At 36.4% G+C, this 25,266-nt stretch overlaps 1 protein-coding gene across 2 annotated transcripts in view; it reads right to left on the reverse strand.

Annotated features, from left to right (window-relative positions):
- Window positions 1-25,266, reverse strand: part of plxna4 (plexin A4) — a 1,034,568-nt gene that overhangs the window by 405,477 nt on the left and 603,825 nt on the right. For both annotated transcript variants that reach the window (XM_051928179.1, XM_028814360.2), the window contains exon 10: window positions 7,731-7,931. In XM_051928179.1, coding sequence (XP_051784139.1) covers window positions 7,731-7,931 — 201 coding nt within the window. The remainder of the gene's footprint in view (window positions 1-7,730; window positions 7,932-25,266) is intronic.

The raw sequence follows: 25,266 nt of genomic DNA on the forward strand, positions 1-25,266 counted from the left end.
AATGTGGGTCTAAGAAAGAAAGGGTAACCACACAGGAACAGTAGCACTGCTTTGACGCTGGGTGCCGCCAGTCTGCAAAACCGAGCGGAGAAATTGCGTATGCCAGGGTATGAGGTACCGTGGAAATGTGCGTGGCTTTACGCCAAGTTTAGGTTTTATACATCGTGATTTGAGCGTGGAAACGTTCGTACGCAACATTTCTGTGCGTACGCACCGTTTATACATGAGGCCCCTGGTCACTTTCTTAATTTGCATATCTATTTATATATTTTTACTTTTGCATCCTGAAGATATGCAATTGAGTTTGATTATACGGACCAAGTGTGTGCCTTACAATAGACAAGTGTACCATTCAGGGTTGCTTCCTACTTTGTTCTCTTGCCCTCTAACACTTTTTTGGACCGATTGTACTGCAAAATTGAGTGAAAAAATAGATGGATTTGCTTCAAGAGTGAAAAATGGTGGTGGATTTATGTTAAATAATGATGGGCATCCCTGTAATAGAGCAGTAAGACACAAGGAAATGGTGTTGTGGCGGACTAGGAAGTAAAAACCACTGCGACCTGGAATACTGTTGGTAAAGTAAATAGAGTTGCTTAGTGTAATTGGAAGTGCCATCCATGTGCTAAGATATTAAGCTAAAGTCATGCTAGCTAAGGGACAATTCAGAGTAGGCCTACCAATAGCACAATCCAGATAACATTTTTCTTCAAGGAAATATATTGTAGCCTTCATACAGTTCAATTTTTATACAGTATATGACTATACTTCTTCATTCTGAAAAGTAAACCATGCGTAAATCATGTTGACAAGCTTTTTCAAATTTAAATAGGACCTGTTGTAAGAACACTGCAGCACCGGGATGCGTATTTATAAAACCAACAAGCATATGATCATAAATAGATGGAGGAAGTCTGGCGGTTAAACTTGTAATTTTTTTCTTTAATTTTTTCAAATCCATTTGCCAGTAGGTCAAAGAAACTTTAAAATAAGACGATAAAAAGTATTTATGGCATTTCATTATTATGGTATTTCCTTAGGGAAGTTAAATTCAAAACCTCACCCCCCTGAGTCCTAATGCAGACCCTGATCAAACCGGCTGAACTCATGAGGAACACCTGAAGACTAAGCCACCAGTGTTATTGTTCTTTGAAAGGGTAATACAAGCATTGTTACTATAACAGGCGTACAACTTTTACATATATATAGTTGGAAAATTGAGATTTGGAAAGTACTTCCTCAGTTCTGTCACCACTGCAACTGGTGGAAGTTATGGGCAAACACAATCTCCTATACTCCTAAACAAATATGAATTAGATTAAATTCTCCAGTAAGCATTTTAATATTCGGTATACTATATATTAGCTGCTAGTTGAGTAATAAATTGAAACATAAGAATGCTTGGCTGATGTAATTTATTTGCCAAATTATCCAATATAGCATATAAGTTGTAAGAATATAAAAGCAGTTTTGATGAGAACAAGCCATTCAGTTTAAAAGAGATGATAACTTCTTATTCACCCATTTCTTCCATAAATATTGCCAAGTCAAGATGTGAATGCATCCAAAGAGCTACTTTCAGCGACACTACTTTGTAACTTATTCCACTATTTGATGAAACACTTCTTAGCAATTCTCAGACATTTACCTTTAATTAATGGCCACCTTTAAAATTAGGTTCTTGTTGAGGAATCACCCTGTCTGAAAATATACACTCCTTCGATTATCTCATCGCTTAACTGATTTTAGCTTAAATTGCCAAGTATTCAACCTCATTAGTTTTTCTCATACATTCTGGTGTCTTAGAATAATTTTAAGAGATCTTTATTTACACTTAATTTAGTGCTGTAATAGTATATCCTTTTTTCAATATAGTGGCCAATAATGTACAGAATATTCCATAAGAGGGCCAAAACTGCATTACATAGCATAAGAATAATCTTTCTTGAGTTGTACTTAATAAACCTACATCCCATAAACTTTGGTGATCACTTCTGGACTCTGTACACTAGGACGGAAAGCATTTCTTCTTTGATACACCAGGTTGAGCATGACATTATATACATTACATTTACTAATATATAATATATATATTTATATATTTATCAAAGATACCTTCTGTAAGCAGTCACTAATTAAGTAAGAAGAAAAAATGAAAAATAACGTACAAATGAATCATGAGCAAGACGTAATGGTGATTTCAGATCAGTGTTCAATACAATAAAAGCAAAGGAAGGCCATTTTCTCCAGGAAAGTCAGGAAGGTGTGCAATAAATCTATTTATCTGAGCAATGTAGGGTCAAAGATTGTACTATGTCAAATATTCCCATTGAGAATGTGGCAGCTGTGAAGGAACATGACCCCAAGCATGAACTTATCAGAAAATAAACCATTTATTCTGCCAAGTGGGTAAATCACCTAGACATTTACAGTAATGTGTGGATCAAAACTTGCCACTCAGCCCTTAGGTAAACTTGTTTTATACAGAACATAAGGCTTTTTTTTTTTCTTTTTCTTTTATTTTCTTTTTTAAATATTACATTTTTCCCATCCTGGGAAATTGACCAACTACTGTTCTGACATAGATCTAGGCAACAAGTGATTCATAATGCAGACATCCCTACTGTGAAAATACTTTTTTAGTTTCATTTACTTGCTCATACTGAAGATTAACTTCTTCTCATTTCATGGCATTTAGCAAGTTTTAATTGTTTTAAATTAAAGTGTCTTTGAAGAGGAAAGTGAACTTCATTTTTTTTACGTTTAATCCTGTGAGAATGTTAGTGCACATACAAAATAGGCCTATATGTTTTTCCTACTGGAAACACTGATAATTACCTTTTGTAAAATGGTTTGAGTAAAAATTGTGCCTTTTCAATTATATTGACATACTGCATACCTCGATAAAAGTAATATATTTTTCCATTAGTTATTCCTCTATGCAAAAGGTATTTTCAAAACTATTTCCTCAGAGAAATATCAACACGTGTGCATGTGTTAACTCAACTTTAGGACTTCATGGTTAGACTCTTTCGTGTCATATGTATCTACGCCGGCACTGAAATAGAAGTGTAGTCATGAAATACAAGGTGTGAAATGATATATTAAGAATTACATAAGCTCACCAGAGCAGACAGACTGCTGCAGTTTAATAATGAAATTAAAGGGGAATCACATTAGCTCATCAGCAATCGTGTGATACGTAAGCAGCACTAAAGAAACAAATAAGGCTTAAAAAGTAAAGCAAAGGAAGAATTCCTCATTATTTCTGGATGGCAACATCTGAGGCTGTACTAACTGGGGCAAGAACGGCACAAAAATGTGATTCTATAGTAGTTTTTCAATTTTATTTTGTTGAACCACAGTAATTTCCAGTGATCAGTAACTGTAATCACTAAACATGAAAGTTGTCTACTGATTGGGATATATGGTAGAATCTTCTGGAGCACTGTGGTAATACAGTACCTCACCCACTTTGTTTAGACGCCATCTTGTAAGGTGCTTGCTGACAGTGAGACTTGCAAGAAGAATGAAATGAATGAAAATAAAAATATCAAAATAAGTGTATTTGAGTTCCTTGTTTTCTACAAAGTATTAATAGTTAAGAGTGTGCACAAGAATGCCACAATAACCTACCTCAAACAGAAATACCCTAATAATTATTTTCTACATGTTTTCCTCATCTTTTTTTCATCTTTGAGTTCAAACTTTCATAGTCCTTTAAATATATTAGGTTGTGAAATATATAATATACAACAAGAACTCCTTTGTAGGCTGTGGGAATAGTACTCTACTTGATGGCACATCATGGCCACACAACCAGCTTCTCACTAAGTAGGAATTCCTTTTCATACTTAAAACTGCACTATGTGTAGATCAGGGCTGTTCATTTCAGGTCCCAGGAGACCATAATGGCAGTTGATTTCACATATGGATATTGGCAGTAGAACCTCTCCTGGAAAATCAGGTGAAAGGAAATCCTAGAGCACTCACTCAAATACACTGTGGCCACATTTACAACAGACCAACTCAGAATTGCAAATTAATCTTACTTATATGTGTTTGAGAGGTGCAGTAGTAGGAAAACCAGAGTATGTAAAGTCAAAACTCCACACAGACAGAGAAAGAAAGAATGTAATAATCTCCCCACAGAAATCAACCAAGCAAGTGATTCAAACCTGAGACTCTAAGAGTGCTAGCGTACCACAACTCTATTTGTAATTGAGAAACATGCTGATGTCAAAATGGTATTTATTACTTTTTTTGATCCATTTAAACTCACATACTTGTCAAAGAATTTTAAGTTTTTCATTAAGTTATTTAGGCAGTGTGGTATGGTGGTGTCACACTTGGGTCACAAAGTTGCACAGTTACATTCAGGGTTTTCAAGAAACAGAAACTTTATTCGTTAACAGCATAATAAAGCATAAAGAATAAAGCAGAGGATGTCTGGAGGAGATAGACAAGGCAGTGAGACCAAAGGACAGCTGCAGTACAGGATTTTAAATGTTCGAAGCCCCGCGTGAGATGCAGATCACGCGGCACGGCAGCAGCAACAAGCCTGTAGCTGATCTAAAAAAGAGGAGAAAACAAAACTATTTGTTTCCCATTGAATCACTGTTTAAGAGGGGGTTCTGAGGAGTGGCCATGTCCCCTTGGGGCTGCATTCACCATCTTCACAGTGGTTAAAGCTTTGGACATCAAATCCAGCTACTGACATTGTATGACCATAAGCCAGTTGCTTCACTTGCCCATGCTCCAGTTGGAAAAACAAAAGAAATACAACCAATTGTGTCTGAAATTTTGTAAGGTGCCTTGGATAAAGATGTCAGGTAAATGATAATACTGTAAATGTTTATTCACCAGGAGAGAATCAATTATGAAGTTCAAGTATCATGTCAATGGGTTAAGAAGCTGAGTTCATGACATGTTTAGAGCATGCAAGTTGTTTAGTGCTTCTTTTAATAAAATAACATAGATAGATAGATAGATAGATAGATAGATAGATAGATAGATAGATAGATAGATAGATAGATAGATAGATAGATAGATAGATAGATAGATAGATATGCTGTTGGTATAAATGATCCTCAGTAGCATTTCTAGTCACACAAGCTGTATGTTGAATAATTTATGGGCTGAAAGTACTGAGTGTTTAGGATGGAGTGGTGGCTCTGAGGCTAGGAATATGCACTGGCAATCAGAAGGTTGCCGGTTCGAATCCCGTAAATGCCAAAAGGGACTCTGCTCTGTTGGGCCCTTCAGCAAGGCCCTTAACATGCAATTGCTGAGCGTTTTGAGTAGTGAGAAAAGCACTATATAAATGCAAAGAATTATTATTATTATTAATGTGTCAGATGGAGCATTTGTGCCATTGTTCATAACAGCACTTAGTTTTATCTTTATTTTCTCCATCACCACTACCTCCACTGAGTCGAAAGTGTGTCCCATAATTATCTTGTTGATTCAATAGACCTGTCTGGAAGTGATGTTAGCACATCATTGTGTAGAAGATTGCATTGTTTGTCAGACAGTTACTGAACATGCAAAGGTTGCCACTACCTACACCATCCTTATGTAGTTCTTATACAGTTTAGAAAAATATTAATTTAAAAATGTTGAGAAATAGAGGGTTTTAAATTCTGTCCACTTCACAAAATAGTTTTTTTTTTGTCACTCTTCTCTTATACATGCTTTTTATAGATATTTCTTTTACTCACAATGATAACAGGAAAATGAGCAGACAGTCAAATTAAGTGGTTTGCTCTAATGGCCACATGAATTGGTTTCTAATTAAGAAATTGGTTGAAGCAAAACCTTCTAGGCATTGTGCCCCAAGGATTGGTCTTAGGCATATTTAAGGGTTGATATCTACAATAAATCAATAATTGACTTAAGTGTCTTAAGAATGATTCTAGATTCTAAGTTGCCATCCCTGTAACTTAGTTCTCCATAAATGTGGCAGACATTTTTTTCATTCCAAAAATATTTTCATTCTCCTTATATTGTTCTTTGTTTTCATTTGAGCAAAACCTGGCACAAAATACACATGCTAGATCTTTTCTCTAGCTACATTTTAAACATCACAAAATTAAAAGCACCCGAATTGTTTCAGACAATGAATGGATATGTGAAAATTTTAATTCTGTGAAATTACACTTCTCGGCTGCTATAGCAACTAAAATCACATTTGCATGAAAAGCAGAAGTAGCCAGTATGACTTAGGCAGAGCTGCCAACTTTTCCATGGACTGAAAACACATCTGTTGCTCAGTCAAAGGGGCACCTATAAACCTTCAGCATTCATTCATTAATCAGCAATAACCGTAGAGTCGGCAAAGACTTTAATTTGATCAGAAATGTAGAGTTAGAAACATAACAACATTTAAACATACTGTAATTAATCATGTCATTAGATTAAGAAGCGCTTATTAAAAGCGCTCCCCTATCTTATACAATAAACTAGAGTAGTCCCTAATTGTGCAGATTTTATACTGAGGCTGCATGCTAATTTTAAGAGTCTTTGATAAAAGTCATTTATGTCATTATTCTGCAGTTAATTTACCTTGAGTAAACTAAGAAATCTACACAGGTAACAATCAAACCTTATCTCAAAGCAATACAGCATTTCATTAAGTAATGAAAAATAAATTAAAAATAAGCCCTCAGTCTAGCATAAATGGTCCATGGTTCATAGTGTAAATACAAAATATGGCTTAATCATTTCAGATTTGTATTATGTATACTGTACAGTAAATCAAATGATTGTTAAAAGTAAAGTGAAATCACAAAAACCACATAAAGAAATGTGAAGATCTGCTGATTTACTGTAAAATTAAGGAGAGAAGCTCAACTTAACCATTCATTTTTAAAAATTTTACATTCTGTATTTTATAATATGAACTGTTTACAATACATGTTGCAAAGTGTGATGCATTAATTGCTTCTCTGGGCAATATATTCAAGTAAATACAATTTTTACTGGAAAATATAACAACAGCAAAGTGCAATAGTACACATTGAAGTAAACAATAGAAACTTGTTAAATTGTAATTTTAGTGCTCTGCACACTGTGTCACGCATGCGTGTCGGAGGATCCCCTTATGGGCTCTGTCGAGTTATGTAATAACTCACTGGGACGTGAAGGGGCACTATTGCTAACACTGTCTTCTCTTTCTCTCCCTGCAGCACTGAGAAACCACCCAGTGAGAGTAAATTAACTCCACCCTTTCCGACTCCTTAAACATAAGAACCCCTTCTTCCTAGAAGGAGGCATCATTTTGGTAAGAGTGACCTGTTGGATGGAGCTCCTGAGCAAACTGACCCTAATCCACCGCTAGAACCCAAGCCTTACTTTTGTATTTCAAAGCCTGAAGACAAAGGCAATAACACCTAAGGAACGTCTTCTTATGTTTGAACTTTCTGTTAATTAAACAGGATGACCTGGTTGGTGTTCCAAATTTTCTTTGGTGAGCCTGTCGTCCTGTACTCAGCTACATCTGTAAAACTCATTCATTTTAAGTAATTCTACAGCTACTCTCATTTTTAGTGTTTCTTGCCAATGTTTATGATGCCCATATTCCTCTTTAGTTTAAATTCTAGCATTTAACTGTCTAAAAAATGCTTATTTCATGAGAGGCTGACGAGTTAAACATTAACAATATCTTAAAGCAAAGTATTTAACCAAGCAAAGAAGAATGCAATCCGATCAGTAATACGTTTCCAACTTACAGATGTGTTCTGGCATTGAACGCTGGAGCTGTTAAACCGCAGTGCTGGTACCCGCTGCTCTGTCCCCTGGATATTGAGGACACACTCATAGCCACGCTGACCTGACTGGGGCTGGGGAAGGTTCTTGGCTTTAAGGGTGATTGGCTTGACCACTCCAACAGGAACAAGAATCTTCTCTACTGGTAAAAGTTGAGGACATTCCTACGACACATAAAACAGAATTATGAGATTTACAAATATTTTGTGATTGATTAACAAAAATACAATCTACTGATCAAGACCACAGACATGGACAATTGGCTTTCCTTCTTGTTAAAGATCTTAGCTCAAATGACTCATTATATATTTTCCCATGTGCAACTACTAACTAAATAACATAAAGTATGCATCAATTGAATTATGGAATAGAAGAACATTATGGAAGGATTTAAATTATTTATGCTCAAGCAGAAAACAAGATGGATAGACAAAAAAGTACAAGTGCCCTTCCATAGCTGTTTGAAATGACCTCTTAACAAAGCACACTGGTTCTCAAACTCAGTCCTGCTGACCCCATGTGACTGCACATTTTTGTTCTAACAACTTCAGTTTTTACTCCTAGCCTAATTAAGAGAGCTGTTATTACCCAGTTGCTGCGTTTCAGGCTAATGTAAAAATGACAAAAGTAAATTTTGATTAGAAAGTACTGAGTATTCACATGTGACACATGGGGAAAATTTAATTTTTTTTTAAACTTAGCTTTTAAGATTTACAGTACATCATCAGTTGTTCTAGTTATCTAATCCACTGTATACTAGTTAGCATGTTAATGGGTCTGACACTTAAGTAGTTATAACCTTTCAGCATTCAGTGTCATTTGTCCGGGTGTCTGCTCTGCTCACTGTTAACTGCCATTATGAAAACACAAATAAGGCAGCAAACAGTGCAGAAAAATTGGCAAATTATTAGGAAATCAACATAAGATAGTTAAGCATTTAAAGCTAAAGCAAAAATATGAGTATTTATGTCTTATAAATGTAAAAATAATAAGAAAAGAAAAAAACACCTAATTAAATGAGATCATTTAGAGGGATATGACTCACTTATTGTGAACCTGGAAACTGCGGACAGAATGAGGTCCTCAGGACTGGGTTTAGGAACTGCCAACATACCATAATATTCCCAAACCATTTAAAACTAATTCAGGATTTTGCTTGTTCCTAAATTCCATCTCTTTCTGTCAAAAAGCCTCTTCTGGTTTTTGTCTTAAATGCACTTCCCCTTAGAGTTCTCATATCGCCTACGCTGAACTCGGCAGATGGTCTCCGCAAGAAATTACAGACTATTCAGAACGCCTCTTAAAGTAGGAAAATTATACAGATCACGATTCAGCCATATTGTTTGCAAAGTAATTAATTTCCATATGTCGTAGTAAAAATAATGAATAATCAGGAATCAGTCCATCACTGTGATTTGTCCCGTAAATGATAGTGTAGACATATCTGCTCTACTATTGCTATATTTACATAAAGATTTACCTTTATGCAACCATATTTTTACAGATCTCAACTTGTTTTAATTATGTTACTGTACAAAAGGGAGCTAGGAAGTTTGTTTCTTCTTTTTTTCTTTTTTATTCCTGAAAACAAAAAAAACTTTTCAGTTCTCCTGTTTTAATTTGGGTTCTTAATAGTGAAATATCTATGGTGTATATAGCTTTGCTGCCTAATATTTGTCTTAGGCTCAGGTTGATTGCATTACTGGGTTAATTTTGTGGATGGGGTTTAGAAGAAAGAGTTTTCAGTCCGAATGTTATCATTCTTAGTTATTCAGTGTCTTCAGGTTAATTAGATGCTTATTTTTTGCATATTTTGTGATACAAAATTTTCTGATCTTTTAATGTTATATTTTGTATTTTTCCCCACCCATTTTCTGACTTATTTGTAAGCAAAGGCACTGCCATTTTATACTATTTTGGTGTTAAGAACGGCACCCATTGCTACCCCATGACCACCAGACATCGTGGCAATGCACTTTGGTATTCATCCGAGTTTGTGGATACAATCTCCTTCTTGTCGAAAGTAAATTAAAGTCTCTGGTAGTTAGGACTTGAGTATTTTTCTGGACTTCAATTTATGGATTATTTTTTGGTTTTGACAAAACATTTTTTCTTTATTTTCATGCGTTGTTTCACTCATTTTCTATCTCCTAATCATTTATCTCTTGCTATACCTTCCTTTCAATTACATCTTAACCGTGGCAACATGCCAAAGTGTTTACTTTTGGATTTTTTTAAAGAAATGCATAGTGGCTTTCTTCAAGACATTCAATAGCAAATTCATTTAAATTCGATATAATCTTGTACAGTGCTTTTCACTGGCTATAGGTTCAGAGCACAATAAAAAGGCAGTACAATTAAAGTATAAATCTTACAGTATTTATATGCATCAACATATATATCAAGGTAAGGAAACAGTTTAGCAGAATTCACTGTCAGTAACTAAAAAGAAAAAGTTAACATAAGTATTACGATATGGCCAGTTAACACCAGTCCTGCAGAAAATAAATCACCGGAGGGTCCAAATTTGGTTATAACTGACTAACTTACAGTTCTGCTGAACAGACACCTAATGACTCCTATGCTTTAGAACATTTGTACAATTTTGTAAGCATTTTCTGAATTCCACAGCTTTATAAACTCAAGTAAACTAAAGGAAAAATAAGATGGACTGCTGCTGTGATTGAAACCATTCAATCATACGTTTTCTTTCATCACCATCATATTTTTATAATCTGTTCATTTTTTGAACCCATGTATTACTATTTCTATATTATATTTCAGGCTCATGGCTAGTTGGCATATACATCTTAGTGATGCAAAGATTTCAGATCATAGATAGTCCTTAGGAATAGATTAATATAGTGTAAAATATTCATCCAAAGCCTAGGAGAACATCATGGATAATTTTGTATTGCATGAAATGCAGTGAAATATTTTAAAGAAATTGGACCCTTTTTCTAAAACTACAGTTAAAAGACACTTTTTAAAACATGATTAACAAACAGGAGCAACACCTTAGGCAAGGCCAGATAAGGTTTTAGTTTTGTTACCAAGAAGTAGAAAAAAATAGCCCTGCAATTTCTTCCACACTGTTACATTTATGATAACACTTGTTTGAAGTTCATTAACATGATTTGATTGCATTACTCTGAATGAGGCACTGGTTTGCATATAAAAAGGTTTATGACTCTGTTATAGAAAGTCATTATAGATAATTGGAGAGGCTGACAGTATAAAAAAAGGAGTGTGCACAATGCTGGCTTTATCAGATTGACACAATTTTTATTTTAATTCAAAGTTAAAGAGCTCTTCCCCTTGGAGATGAGCTAATACAAGGAATCAATGTTTTTGGGCTTTTAAATCTTGGACCTGGGTTCAACTTGAGACCTGAACATAACATCTAATTGGATTTGCCCCATAGAACTAGTGAAAGCTACACCAGAGTTATCATTTTGCTTCTTGTCTTAAGATGATGTAATAAAATATATCTGCTTTAATTTTCATCTACTGTTTCTTCAATCAATACAGAAGCTGATTTGATACAAAACTGATGTTTAAAGTATCATTCTGGAAATGTATATAATCTGTGCGATTGTAGACATAAGCATTGTGCAACATGTGACCACCATTCGACTGCTTTTACAACAACTGATTGTGACACGCAATGGAAGAGTTTTCTAGGTTGTGTTGGATGACACATCTGTGCAGTCTAGACATACCCAGACTGGAAGAAGATCTGTGACTCTGCCAAAGCTCAGCTCTACAATCTGCTTCTGCAGTCCACTATATAACACTCCTGGATCTTCACCCTGTTGCTTTGCAACCAGAAGAGGCCATTGTGTTGGTAGGAAGTTGCTGGTGGCTGCACTGACATTGACCTGTGCTCTGCATCAATACCGTATTAAAAGTGGATTTTTCCTCTTGTGATTTCATTCTTATTATATTATATGGTCATTATTTTCCAAGTAGGGAATCCATTCCCGGCTCCTGATTACCGGGAGCCTGGGATTCCCGGACATTTTTCATTCCCGCATTCCCGGGAATTAAACTGCTGTAATTCCCGGGAAAACAGGAATGGCCAAGCTCACAAATATAGCGTGTAAAAGTGTAAAAATCGATCAAGAAATAACAGTTATAGTTGAAAATAATTAAGGTGGCGCCATTGCTGCAGCTTGTACTTCATTGGGCACCAGCTTTGAGCAGCAACTTCAAATTGGAATGCGTCAGTCTGTTGCATCCGCATTATCTGTGCCAAGAAACTTGCCATCACAGAATGATGACAAGAAACTGGATGCATCAGTAAAAGCTGAAATGGCGGTGTTTCAGAGCAACGGCAAGCGCGGGTGTTGTTTAGAACAAGTCTATCAGTATCTGATGACTGTGCCGCTTACTTCAGTGGAGTACTCTCAGCGGCTGATGTACTCTGCATGAAGGTGTGCTCTCGCATCAACGACTGTACGCTGGACACGTTGTGCTTTCTACGCTCTTATTACCGCAACTAAAGATACATGCACTTATATGACAGCATGAACTGCTTGTAGATAAGGTTAGTCTTTTATTTGTGTCAACATATTGCAGTAGTTTATTAAAAATAAGTGTCAGTTGTTCTAAAACCGTTCACATGTGAGATGCCCGTGCACTGTGTCATCCCCGGGAGCCTGGGATTCCCGGGAATGACATACGGGATTCCCGAGTTTCCGGGAATGGATAAACCCATCTGGGAATGGATTCCCTAATTCCAAGCCTTCATATTTTTTCTGTTTGTTTATATTTATTTGTACAGCAGTTCTGTTCCACAGAGTTTCAAATTCACTTTGATACTAAGTTGCTGTGCCTGCCTCACACACACCTTCATATTCTTTCTCCCTGTGCTTGTTTCAACCACAGTCTCCAAAATGTGCCAAAAACAGAGTTAAGCTGATGGAAGCCTCTGAGTTCTGAATAAGGAGGTGTCCTTCCATGTACCATATGATGAAATGAAATGCCATTTAGTGTTAACTCCTGTCTGGGCATTGTTATCTGGGGAAAGGCTCCAGGACTTTGAGACATGGACGGAAAATAAGCAAATAAAGAGAATGAATGGACTGACTGAACAGAATGAAACAACAATTAAGAAAATGGTGTGTAAAGGGTTTCTACATCGGAGACGAAAGCTTTTGAACATTCTTACTGTCATTTAGATCACATTGATGAACAACATGATTTACTAAATTGGGGCATCCAAAATCGTTTTTGTTTTATCTTTATTGATGTCTACTCTTTGCCTAAATGCTGTGGGGGATCTTAAAGTGAGATGTTCATGCAAGACATTCTAAATATTTTAAACACCAGTTGCATTTTTTTAAAGACCAATGGGTCAAAATATCACGTTTATTTAAATTGTTGCAACAAACAGCAGGTGTAAGAAAGTTTGGATCGGATCCCTGGATCATGAGTCCATGAGACAGCAGTGTTAACCACTCCAGAAACTTGTACCTTGAGAGTGACAATACCCTTTACTAGCCAGGTGTTCCCTGGCCTTTGGCCTGATACTTTTAGGATAGGCACTGGCTCCCCATTTTCCAGTAAGTGTGGCTCAGAGAATTCATTGAAGCACAAAGAAGTTAAAAAATTTCCTGATAACCCATAATCCATGATAATGTGAACTATATAATAATATTAATGATATCCATTTTCAGGATAGTACACAACTAAATGAAAGAATAGACATGTTAATAAAATTTCCTGATAACCCAGAATGTACAGTATGATGGTGTGAATTAAATAGCAATATTAATGATATCCACTTTCAGGATGGCACAAAACTAAGCAATGTTGTATTGCTGGTTCAGAGTCTCATGTCTGAATCCTGCACAGCTTCTGGGGGGTTTTTATAGTCTACATTTCTGTTAGTTTTATCTCTCATATGTGTTACTTCTATTTCCAATTCTAAACGTACCTTGTGGGTTTATAGAAGATAATGTTGTTAGTGATGTTAATGTTACACTGACTGTTAGGAGGCACTGTGTCGACCGAACCTTCAAGGCTGCTGTGGAAATCAGCGCGCTTGGTATTCCCTATACAACTCTGTGGTTTGGTGAACATGCAGGTATATGTAGCAGGACAGTGACAGCAGTCTGTCGCTGAAGCTGCTCTTCTGTCTGGAGATGATACTATTTAGTGGATGCAGTGGATTCTCCATAATTGACAGGAGCCTGCTGAGCACCCTTCGCTCTGCCACAGATGTTAAACTGTCCAGCTCCATGCCAACAATAGAGCCTGCCTTCCTCACCAGTTTGTCCAGGCGTGAGGCGTCCTTCTTCTTTACGCTGCCTCCCCAGCACACCACCACGTAGAAGAGGGCGCTCGCCACAACTGTCTGATAGAACACCTGCAGCATCTTATTGCAGATGTTGAAGGACGCCAGCCTTCTAAGGAAGTATAGTCGGCTCTGTCCTTTCTTGCACAGAGCATCAATATTGGCAGTCCAGTCTAATTTATCATCCAGCTGCACTCCCAGATATTTATAGGTCTGCACCATCTGCACACAGTCACCTTTGATGATCACGGGGTCCATGAGGGGTCTGGGCCTCCTAAAATCCACCACCAGCTCCTTGGTTTTGCTGGTGTTCAGTTGTAGGTGGTTTGGGAGCCCCCACAATGCCACTATCAGAGGTTTAAAAGGCCGCTACATAACCAGGGAAACTTCTGAACAGCTACTAGGATGTGGCCTGTTTAAAAAAGCTCCCTTTGGCTAATCTCAGATTGATCTTGTGGGTGGGTGGTCACAAAGTATAAGGGCTAATTGGGTGGGAAGAACAAAAACATTATGAGAAGCTGAGTTTAAGATGATTTGTCTTTGGTTGTGAGTCAGTCACCTAACTGCTGATATGGACCTTCTGTCATTTGCACAGGCTCTGAAGTCTTAGGTTTTCTTGTTTTATCCTCTAGCATTTTATATTCCCTACTTTGATATAAGCATTGATTTCCCTGATCATCATTTGGGTAAATGGGTCAGCTATTGAGCAACCCTATAAAGTACACAGCACCCTGTGATGAGATGGTGCCCTATGTAGGGTTACTCACTGCCTTACATCCAAGACCACCAGGGTTAGGCTTGGTCTCCTGCTCCTCTTATCTTGATGAAGCAGGTTTCAGAAGACTATGTTATTTTACAGGTGTTGGATATTTTGGGAATTCTGCTTAAAACTCTTGTTAATAAAATCTTCATTAAAAGACTTGTGAAACTAACAAAACATTACACTAAATAAATCAGAAGAACCTCGGATAATTGATCAGACAAAGTGACTGAAATTATCTACAGTAGTTGTCATAAATTCAGTGGAATCTAAGTAATTAATAGTATCTTATTAATTTAATACACTTACTAAGCTGCAACAGCATATTTTATAAGTCTAGAGTTTTAGAATGGCCACTGCATTATTTGACCCTCTTTTAAAGTGAGGAGTGACTGATTTCAAAGAGCCTCAGTGTACCTGAGGGAGAGTAGACAAGTAAAATTACCGTCATGAGTGCTGTTCTATGAGAGCTGTTTTTCAAAACTGAACTATTAAATCTTATTGGTGGATCTGAAGAGACCTCACAACAACTTAGTGAGACCCAAGAGGAACATTCAAAGCCTCACCTGGTAATCCAGGAGAGAGTAGCACGAAAACATCTACGTCTGAGAGAATGACATGATGTAGAAAAAGGTTATAAACCATATAATGATTGCTTTTTTCTGAAAATGCTAGAATTATAGGAGAATAGAAAGCCTTCTTTAAAAGACAAAGATGGCAAAACTAAATCATGATTTGATCACACTTGATTTTAGGTGAAAACCAGCTATATATTGTAATTAAAAATAATAATCTAGAAATATGCTGCTTTCATTTTTCTTTGTTTTATATCATCTTAAAAAACTATAACATGTAGACTGTTAATAACTGGTTATTATAGATATGTGTTACTTATGATTCTTCTGATTCTGTAATAAATATCTTCAATGTACAGTAGGCTTAAATGAAATATCGAATTAAATGTAATTATGAGAATGTTAATGCCTTCATTATATCATCCTTGTGTTTGGCCCCTTTGAGGGTTCAAGATTCTCACCACAGTCCAAAGGCACATTGCTAAGTGAACTGGTGACTCTGAACTTCTGGTTTTCCCCTCTAATGTAACTTTGCTTCATTGTTGGACCTTCACATTCTCCAAGACTATATTTTTGTTTAATGCTTAAAAATCTTGGTCCACTTAGAAACAAGGAACTAGAAATTTACTCTTTACTACTTGGAAGAAAACTCTGGTTAGTCTCTTTGCTGACTTTTTCAAGGTTTAAAGGAACATTTGTGTTCAGAGGACACTGACGTGAAATGCTCATCAACAGTTTACTGGTTTATTGATATCTTTTTAGAAAGATGAGGTCTGGCTCAGGTTCTATGCACTAAAAACATAGCAGGGATAGCAACTCAGCTAAAATAACACTTGTAAACCTGGTCATAGGGGATAGAACCTGTCTTGGTTGACTTCATTACAGGCTTCACTCATGCATGCATGCACCCACACTCACATTAGGTCAATTTAAACAGCACATATTTGGGGATTTGAGAGGGAAACTGGAATACCTAGAGGAGCAAATTTCACTCCAGTCAGACTAAGACCTGGCGTGAGATTGGAATCTAGGGCAGTGTATCAGAGAGAAGGCAGCACAATTCATTTCACCATCACGCCATCCTGCCAAGTTAGATACGTAAACCAAAATTACATAAGACATGGAATCTGTTTAAACAAAGACCCCTTTCACATGCGATTTAGCTCCTGATTATTAAAGAAAACTGCAGCCACTGCTGCACTCCTGCATGGAATTTGCCTAACAAAATTATAATAATGTAATAAATCTCAATAATGATAATTTCTAGTTTTAATGTTAAATTTGTACATAAAACCTTCCATCCATCCTTTTTCCAAGCCTCTAACTCCAATTTCAGAGTTACTAAGGGCTACAGTTTATCTTGGCAGCACTCAGTAAAAGGCATGAATCAGTCTTAAAATGACTGGTTTTTAAATTCTGGGCGCCTACCACTTACATTGGCTAAAAATCACAAGCTACCCTATATTGCTCATTTTAGCATGTAAACCCATTCAGACAAAGATGTGAGCACACAAACCCCCACAGATAATGACTTGGCAAGGATCTGAACCTATGATTTTGATCAGTGAAAAAGCAGTGTTAATCACTCCATCACCTTGGAGTATAAGTAAGTCTTCTTATATGAGGGAGAATACCCAGAAATGGCCAGATGTCCCTTCAATGGTTAGTTCCCACCTTGGGCCCAATATTTTCGGAATTAAGTTAGACGGCCAGGCTAAATTTCATATAATTTCTACCTTGAATTTTAATATACATCAGATTTTACTATGCCGTTAATTGTATCAAAAAATGAAGTCATTTGGAAGTCATATCAACCCACCTCGTCAAATAATTTACAGTGCCATGGCAACATGACGTAACAATCACAAATTGTCATTATCCTTCTAGCATTGCAGGGCCAACACCAGTAAAGCTACTGTGCTATATGACCTTACCAATGCAGCATCTCACTTCACAGCTCCAAAGGTAACCCCATTCGTAAAGTCACACTGCTTATTATGATTAGTATGTATTTGTGTGAAGCCTTTATACAAGGTGACTAACACGATTGAGGCCGAGTACAATTTTTAACATATTACTTTTACAGCTTGATCCCAGATACGATAAGAGATGTGCTCTTGGTCACATTGTGACTTAGAGACAAGGAAAAAACTGAACCGGCAAATTTAAGGTTTAAGGTTGAGTGCCTTAGTCACAATGCCTTCCATTAACATACATAGGTCACTTATTTCAAATCTCTATCAATGTTTTCTCATGGATGCCAAACTGGTACATACAGTAAGTCATCAATAACACATTTTTATGTACCGATATCATGCAGAGACACCGTAGCCCCATATCACCTACGTCATGAGTAGGCATCATACTTCTTTACTTGAGTATATACCCAACCGTGAAGACAGTCCATAAACACCCACCTCTATTAGAAATGCTAAGGATGAACCATGCACTTATTTGCTTGAGTATTTTGCACTGACTTCATCTACATTTTTCAAGAAGAAACATCTTGAACAGATCACCTGTAGATGTGTAACAGGCAAATATAAAAACAGGTAACTTGAGCAATGGAAAATCTTGTACATATTCGCCTTGTGTTTAGCTTGGTAAATAAGGGATATTATCAGAAGTTAATAGGCATGGTGGTATATCTAGAATTTTACTTTAGCATTTGGATGGGAAATGGACAGCAACATTTGAATGTTTTACAGCTACTAGTGTGAGGCAACTTGACAGATTTGCCAGCAGGAGTGCCTTAGTGTGAGCAGTAGTCTGTAACCATAGCAAAACCTGCTTTGATTTAATTCCAGGCAGCCTGACAGTTTAGCATTCTTTCCATGAGATCACGTGGTTTTATTCATTACCACTGTGAAGGATTTCTTTGATATGACAGTGTACAACCTCATAGAGCAAGGGGTCAGTTTATCTCAAATATAGGTCTGAGTGGGGAAACAGCCAGTAATGAGTGATAATCACTGAACAAAATTTATAATTTAAACATTTACAGGCAATTGTAATAACTACTGAACTACCCAAAGCCACAGATCTCTATTTCAGAAATTATTTTGATCCAGGACACAGCAATGAGTTTTTTATAAAGAGATTACACACTTTTAATATCTACTTATCCTCCTGCTGTCTCCAACATTCAATATACAGTTGCTATACTGAAACTACAACCAGCACTACCCTGGTAGCAGTGTATGGTCTGATCAGATCACCTTTAAAGCTTGATTAGCACAAGCGTAGGTCATTCGTTCCCTTTTCACACAGTGAAACATCTGTTTTGTTTTAATGCATGAGATGATTCTGTTTGTCTTGATTGTAGTGTACTGGATTATGTCAAAACTATAAGATAAGGCACTCAATAAGGAACAATAGTATTATACCAAATTAAGTGGTCTGGCACAAGCCAGATCACAACAAAATTAAATCTGTCAAGTTCAGTGTTTACCTTAGTTTGATTACCTTTTTTGCACGGTGAACCCCTGGCTGTTTTCCTGCATTTCACCTACTGTTACAGAAAGTGGTTTGTTCGTTTACAGCTACAGCTGAAAGCATAATAAAATTTCCAAGGTCTTCCAAAGGTCAAAAATGCTGCTTTAGGAACTCATAATTGTAGTACTTATTCAAGTTATTTGCGAGTTAAGGATGATCTTCAGCAGACCTCAGAGACCATCAAAACCTTGGGAGTGCTAATCAGACATTAATTTCTGACTGGGCTTGTTTAATGTTTATTTCCTGCTTTAGGCAAATCATGTCAGCTTCACATCATCACCAATCAGAAGGCACTGTGATTTTAGGTTGATATGCTTTTGGTGAAGATAAACATTGACTTCTGTGCTTTGTGTAAATTAACAATATCCTTATTACTGTCTGCAGGTTCGATCATTATACCCCTGTGTGCTAATTAGGGCTGTCAATTAAGGATCCTAATAATGCAAGCCTGTTAAATCGATCAATCCTAATCTTCTACTCTGTGGTTTCTAAATCCCAGAAAATGTGGTGTTTAAACAAAAGTCATATAAAACAAGATTAAAAGAAATAGATTATTACAGAGAATAGAATATTAGAGTCTGTACAATTCCCTCCACATGTTTAGTGCTATAATTTAAAAAAAAGTGATCTGTCAAAGTGTTATCACAAGAAACAAAAAGCAGTGCACTGCTTTATCTAATGGAAGGTATAATAACAAAACATCAAACTCATTTAATCCATTTTAGGGGTGCAGGAGGTGAGAATGTATCTCCGCAGAGGGTCAAATGCATCCATGAGCAGTGCCAACTCACGCCAACATGGAGCCATTCAGTTTAGATTCGCCCATTAACCCTAACAGCTTTGGGGATTCAGGAGGAAAACCCAGAAAGACAGCTGGATGTGAGATATGAACCTTGGATATGGGATCTATGAGGCAGCAGCACTAACCACTGAAGTATCACAGCAGTGTACCGCATTTTATGGATTGCAAACTAATTACATAATTATGCCTTTAGGTAAAATTAAATAATAAGGCACGCTTTAAGTCTTTTGAGAAACAATTGAAATCAGTTGTTATGTAATATGTCAGTAGAAAACATAAAGCTATAAGAAACCCAACTCAATGCTGGCCCTGCATGACTTTTTTCCCCAGCCAAGCCAGACCCTGATCTGATTTAATCTTATGGAATGCCAGTTAACGTCACTCTTTCAGTAATTCTCATTTCAGCATAGTACAGTAAATATTACTTTGTAATTAAATCATAAATAAACATTTTATTTCTCTTCCAAATTATAATCTTTAATAATAAAACTAATAAACAATGACATGGCATACAGAATTGGTTTTTATAGGTTGAGAGTTGTGGATTTGAATCTGAGGCCTAGTTACAGTCAATGTGGAATCTGCACATTTTCCCTATATTTATATAGTGCTTCTCATAGTGTATTCTTCAATAAACTTCATATTAGCTTAATTGGTGACTCTAAATTAGGCGTCCTGCTGGGGGGGGGGGGGGGGGCTTGCGAATAGACATTGGTAGTCTGGTGCCGCCTTCTGCTCTGTGTTGCCAATATAATTACTGGCTCTCAAAGAGTCTCAGAGGGGCAAGAGGGCATATGGGTGGATGGATGCATTTTTAAGAAAATGTTTACATTAAAAATATTTTCCTTTCTGAAACAGATGGATCTATGATGAGGTTGCCTAAATACAATGGAAAGATGCTTAAAACGTCCTTCTCCCTGTATGAAATGCTTTCACCCATTTCAGTGAATTGCATACAGTCTTTTATTTGATACTTTTCTTTTTACCATTTGTTAACTTATGTAGTTCTTTTCTAACCTATTCATAGTGCTTTACATAGACAGCGGGAAACCACTTCAACCACCACCAATGTGTAGCATCCACCTGAATGATATGACAGCACCCATCCTTGGGCCAGTAAGCTCACCACACATTAGCTATTAGGTGATAAGAGGTGAGAGTGACAGCTAGCCAGTAAATGACAAGGGATGATTAGGGGCCAGAATGACCAGGCTGTGGTGGGCAATTTAGCCAGGACATTGGGAAACACCCTTCTCTTTCAAAAGATGCAGGGATCTTTTATTAAACACAGAGAGCAATGACCTTAGTTTTATGTCTCATCCAAAGGACAGCAACAGTTTGTACAGCACATTGTCCCCATCACTGCACTAGGGCATTGGGATCCACACCCAGACCACAGGGTAAGTACCCTCTAAGCCTCACCAACACCTTTTCCAGGAACAACCCAAGCTTTACCTAGATGGTCCCCCATGCAAGTACTGGCTGGACCCAAACATGCTCAGAGTCAGGTGGATTACCTGTTCTGAAGTGCTGGCAGCACACATCGATTGGTGTATTGCACTCAATTTTCTTTACTACTGCTGAGGAAGGCAACAATCCCTCTTGACTCTGTAACTGGGTTAATTGGGTTCAGGCAATGGAGAGATGAAGCTTGTTTTTCCTCTCCAAAGTTGTGAGCTTATTTTAAAAAGGGTTGTTTGCACTTTTCATATCATACTCTCTGTCTTACATTTTTTATAAGTAGCACAAGTATACCAAGTTACTGTATGCATCTGCCTTGAGTCTCTTTGGTTGTGTCTGCACATTATAATTACTTATTTTCAATTTCCTCCATAATCTTTTATCTAAGTGATGATTCATACTAAATACCAAGCTTAATTTTTCAGAACTGTATCTGCCTCCACTTTCCCCCTTTCTATGTTCACACCTTCCTCTACCTGACAAAAGTTACAGTGCCTCAGGCGGAGAATTCAAGCTGGAAACTGAAAATAAAAAAAGAAACAGAAAAGCTGGAATAAATTAATTGCCTAGACAAATTGTTATGACACTTACTTTGAAAGAAAAAATTATTTTTATCTATTTTTACTCTTGTTTCAGACTCCCTTAATTGTTTTTATTGTGAAATATTTATTGTTCCTGCAACTGTGATTTGGACAAGCAGGCAGGAAAATGGACAGATGGATGGTTATTTACTGTTCATTAAACTGTTTTTGAGTATTTTCTGGTCTAAATAATAAATGCATAGGATATGTTGAATATGAAACATAAATTGTCTGGCTTTTAGTTTATGCTCATCATTCATGTTGAATGAGTGGTCTTTTGAGTTTAAGACCTTTTGAGTGGTCTTTCAGAGTTTATAATTGCCAAAAACTCTGTTAAACAACATGGAATTTGAATCTGATTATGTATCTTAAACAAATAATAATAATAATAAGAAGAAGAAGAAGAGGAAAAAGATTTATATAAGAAAAAAATATAAGTTAAATAATTGGAATAAAAATGTGGATTAGTATTTGACAGTATCACTGTCCTTATGGAGTCTGCTGTGTCTCTTCATCTCCACATCTTGATTACTTCTATGTTCAAAAGACAAATGTATTCTTTTTGACTGGTGTTAATAAACTCGCCTCAAATGAGGATGTGAGTAAATGACCCCTGTAACCAGGGCTGTTTCTTGGCATAGGCAAGCTACAGTAAGTGACTACATAGAATGTCTTAACCTGTGGGGGCTCCACATTCCCACACAAAGAGATGGGTACCAAAAAATAGGTATTGTTGTGAACCTGAGGTAGCAGAGTCCCAAAACACCTCACAAATACCCACTAGAGGGGGAAAACAAGACATAAGAAGGGAAAATGTAAAATCTTTACAAATAAAAACGATTTATTTTCATAAAAATGCTCTGCTAACAGTGAGCACAAAATGCAAAAATGAGTTGCCTGAAATAGGCAATCCCGAAACAAACAAATGTCCCAAAATGTGGTGAAAAGAACACAGCAGAAGGTTGAAATCCAGAAAAACAATAAAAATCACAAAAACAACCAAACAATAAGGAACTATGGGATTTCCTCACTCTTTATAGGGATCAGGGCACTACCCTTTTGGTGATGGGCAGGTGGCCCCACCTCTTGAGGAACCACCCTCAAGAGGCACAGAACCTAACACTAAATACATAGATACATAGAAACTAAATGACCAACAATATTAATATAAACAAAATCAAAAATGAACAAAAAGGAAATACAAATGGCATTTGAACCCCATCCAAGCAAGGGGGTTCTGGCTGAAACACAACAAATATATTGCATAGGGTCCCAGAAAGGCTAGAAGCAGGTGTGCCTCTGACAGTTTAATGGCGTCTCTAGTATTGGCTATTGCTTTGTCTTCGTTTCTGCTGGAATGGGCTTCCCAGGCCCTCTAATGGATTAAAAAAAAAACTAAATAAACAAATAAAAAACACATTCACGGATAATTTGATGAAAACCAATATTTTCATGTTATTACTTAGCATGTTTTAAAAAAAATGACATTAATAGATCAACAAAATGATAAACAAATGAACATGTGTGTTCTGTTAAGGTAAATACAATATTGAGCCATTAAGCTATAAGAAAACTGACAAAAGTGTATGCTAATATAATGTTCATGACCTTGCAAACAAAAGCATTTATAGAAAGTTAATTTATATAATACAAGATTTATGATTTTATAATGTTAAACGCGATTCTGCTTTTGTGCTGTAGTTCACTAGGCACATAGAATTTGGACCACTATAGGAAATTATTGTCAACAGAAAATAACTCCAAGGACAATACAATGGTGGCATGGTTAACACCGCTGTCTCATAGCTACAGAGTCTTGGGTTTGAATGTTTGATGTCTGTGTGAATGTTTTTACATGCTTTTTCCCAAGTCTGTTCAGGTTTTCTTTTTCTCCATGTATTTCAAGTTATATTTTGTATTCTACAGCGTTGTATGTTTGGTTATTTAGTGACACCACATTGGCACTGTGTGTGTGTGTGTGCGCATTACAGTGATATGCTCTTGTGACTCTAATTGGAATGTCATTGTTTTTGTATAATTCACAGATAGAGACAAATAATTTCACAACAAGAAAAGTAATGTTGGACTACTCCTATACTAAATCTCATACTTTGATAAGACAGACTGAGGGAAATCCCTCTCTTTGCTCTTGAGCAGATGAAACTTTGCAGCAGCTGAACTCCTGATGACATAAAGAAAATGAAATCTGGAGATTTCCTTCAAAAAACTAAGCACATTCAAAACTTATAATAGTATTTATTTACATTAATAATAGTAGATGTCAATAAAATGGTGTTGTGGAGGAAAGATAGATAGATATAGAAAATAATCACACAACCAAATGCTTAATTACCTAAGTGAGATAAGTGTAATACCGTATATGGCCCTCTCTCTTCCTTAAACTTTATTAACTGATACACAGTGTAGACAAGCACATCAAAAAGATGACACAAATAACTGTTGTTTTCAATTCATTTTAGATTCAATTTTCTTTCTGCTAGATGCAATTATTGGTGTAATGTCCAAGGCACAGGACTTTAAACCTTAAGGCTGCCTGCTCAGTTCTTGCATCTTACTAACTGTGTGACCCTGATTGAGTCATTTAGCCAGCCTGTTCTCCTACTGTAAAAATATAAGTAAACAGTTGTAATATAGCCTGAACCTATAAGTTGCTTTTGATAAAGGTGTTAGCCAAATGCAAAATAATAATACTGAAGAGACATAAGGCCATTCCCTGAAACAAAAATCTGTATTGTAAAACCATTTTTTACAGGTGATATATATTATTGTCATTGTTATAGCTCCAGTAGAGCTCATTTGCTTGTTTCCTTCATTTTTACAAGGAATAAAACTACATTATAAACTCATAAATTCTTTGCTCGGTTGTCCTCTCCTTTAGGTTAGTCCTAAGATGCTAAGAAAAGCACAGTACAAGATTATTTTTTTGTCCATGAATCACTAAGCATAGGAAATCCAGGCATGCTGTATAGCAGTGTAAATTAACTCAAAGCCTTAGGGCAGAAGAAGCCAGACACAAAGAAAAGAAACATTGATTCATTAGTTTCACAGCTTCTCAGCCAGTGAATAAAACACAGACAAAAGCTGGTGGGAAATAAAATATTAAATCCGGGCTAAAACAAAAAAGAAAATCTTCGAGATATGGCCTTTCATCCTCCTTCTTAGCCCTTTTCTTGACATTGCCTGGAACAATTCTTTTTTTTTTTTCGACTAGTGTCACCTATTTTTCTGTTAAAAAATAATCTAAAAAAATCAACTTAATTTTTTTCAAAAAGATTTCTGCTCAGTTAACCATTTCAGCGTACTTAAAACAGTGATGGATTTTTTTTTCTTAACTATGTAAAATTAGATCTGCAGCTAACATAGTTTTGCTTTGGTTAGTGATGCTGCCAGTCTTCATTTAAAAAAATTGATTTGATATACTTTATAAATCCTCGTGGGGAAATTGCCTTTTCACATGACCTTTGGGTGCCATTGTACAGTGCCCCTGGAGCAGTTTTCAGGTT

Source organism: Erpetoichthys calabaricus, chromosome 1 (assembly GCF_900747795.2).
Source record: "Erpetoichthys calabaricus chromosome 1, fErpCal1.3, whole genome shotgun sequence".
NCBI classification, from domain to species: Eukaryota; Metazoa; Chordata; class Cladistia; order Polypteriformes; family Polypteridae; genus Erpetoichthys; species Erpetoichthys calabaricus.